The sequence below is a fragment of the Malus sylvestris genome, chromosome 12 (genome assembly GCF_916048215.2).
Source record: "Malus sylvestris chromosome 12, drMalSylv7.2, whole genome shotgun sequence".
Taxonomy (NCBI): Eukaryota; Viridiplantae; Streptophyta; class Magnoliopsida; order Rosales; family Rosaceae; genus Malus; species Malus sylvestris.
The window spans coordinates 30,750,693-30,752,336 of NC_062271.1; the positions used below are offsets into that span (position 1 = coordinate 30,750,693).

Genomic DNA, 1,644 nt, shown 5'->3' on the forward strand with positions numbered 1-1,644 from the left:
GATCTGATTTTCTATATTTTTCTGGTAGTACACAAGTCAACTAGTTGCTCTAGTCTCTCTCTCTCTCTCTCTCTCTCTCTCGTGTCAGTATATACCATATATGTATTGTACATTTCACAATGCGCTGCTGTATGCCGTATTTGTCACGTCCAACAGTAAGGTCTAAGGCCTCTATATATATTGTATCCAAAGCAGATGCAAAAACTCATCCCTCAGCTGAGTCCTGAGTCGTGAAGGTGATAGTGGTAGCCAATTAACTCGCCTACGCCCCATACGATTCCAACTTCCCAAAGGTTAGATTACCCTCGCCCTCTAACTTCAACTAACCCTAAATTACAGATCACATAAACCACGAAATGGCAGGGAAGATTGCACCATGGTTTGTATTGTTAGTTTCAGTCATTATCTGTGTATTTGTGGGAAGTGCGTGGGGACAAAGTGCTACTGTGGGATCCACGTACCACCTCTACAATCCAGCCCAAATCAATTACGACTTGCGGGCTGTTAGTGCATTCTGCTCAACATGGGATGCCGATCAATCCTACGAATGGCGCAGCAAATATGGATGGACTGCATTTTGCGGACCTGCTGGCCCTAGCGGAGAAGACGCTTGCGGAAAGTGCCTCTTGGTACATATTAGTTAGCACTAAAACGCTCCTACATTAACATATTAGCTGATTCGCGTAGAACGTTCCTTTTAGCATACTAACTGTTATCACCAGAACGCTCTTATACTAAATGTGTGTGTGCAATTTTAATTTGATGAATTTATATATGTGCAGGTGACAAACACTGTGACAGGAGCACAAACAGTGGTGAGAATTATTGATCAATGCAGCAACGGAGGGCTAGACTTGGACGTGAATATGTTTAACCAAATTGACACCGACGGCAGTGGCTACGCATCAGGCCACCTTAACGTCAACTACGATTTTGTCGACTGCAGCGACTAAAGTCTATCACCCCGGATGAATTCAGTAGCTTAGTAGTGAACTTACCTTATACTGATAATTAAGCTTCACCATGGAATAAATTGAAGCGGAATTGCTTCTTGTATTATAACAATAGTTATTATCAGATATCGTAATGTACTTCAACCTTATGATAAATATAGATGTGATCATCATGGTGAATGATTGCACCATTAGTAAGGGCTTCCCTCTTTTAATGAAAGGATTGCATGCTATATGTAAAAAGGAGAACATTTCCCTGTCATTCGGTGAATTTCATAAGGTCCAAAATCATTAGTTTATATTATTTTTTTTTTTTTCAACTTTAAAAATCAATAAAAAAATACTCTTGGGACCTAATAAATAGTAGGATCACATCTGAATGTCTTGCACCATTTTATTTGGCTCCCATGCAAATTATTTCCTTAAACTAAAAAGAATTTCAATTTTTTTCACAAAAACTGTGAGTTATAACCTATCACATCCCGACCTAGGCGGGACCACTTCCCAGGCTCAACTCCGCCGTAGCACGATATTGTCCGCTTTGGGCCTCGACCACGCCCTCACGGTTTTGTTTCTGGGAACTCACACGAGAATTTCTCAGTAGGTCACCCATCATGGGATTGCTCTCGCGCGAACTCGCTAAACTTCGGAGTTCCGATGGAACCCAAAGCCAGTGAGCTTCCAAAATGCC

At 41.4% G+C, this 1,644-nt stretch overlaps 1 protein-coding gene across 1 annotated transcript; it reads left to right on the top strand.

Annotated features, from left to right (window-relative positions):
• The first annotated feature begins 356 nt into the window (after positions 1-356).
• Positions 357-959, top strand: LOC126591858 (pathogenesis-related protein PR-4-like). Its single transcript, XM_050257566.1, has 2 exons — positions 357-629; positions 783-959. Exons 1-2 carry the CDS (start codon positions 357-359, stop codon positions 951-953), a joined length of 444 nt encoding a protein of 147 aa, XP_050113523.1. The 3' UTR covers positions 954-959.
• The last annotated feature ends 685 nt before the right edge of the window (positions 960-1,644 follow it).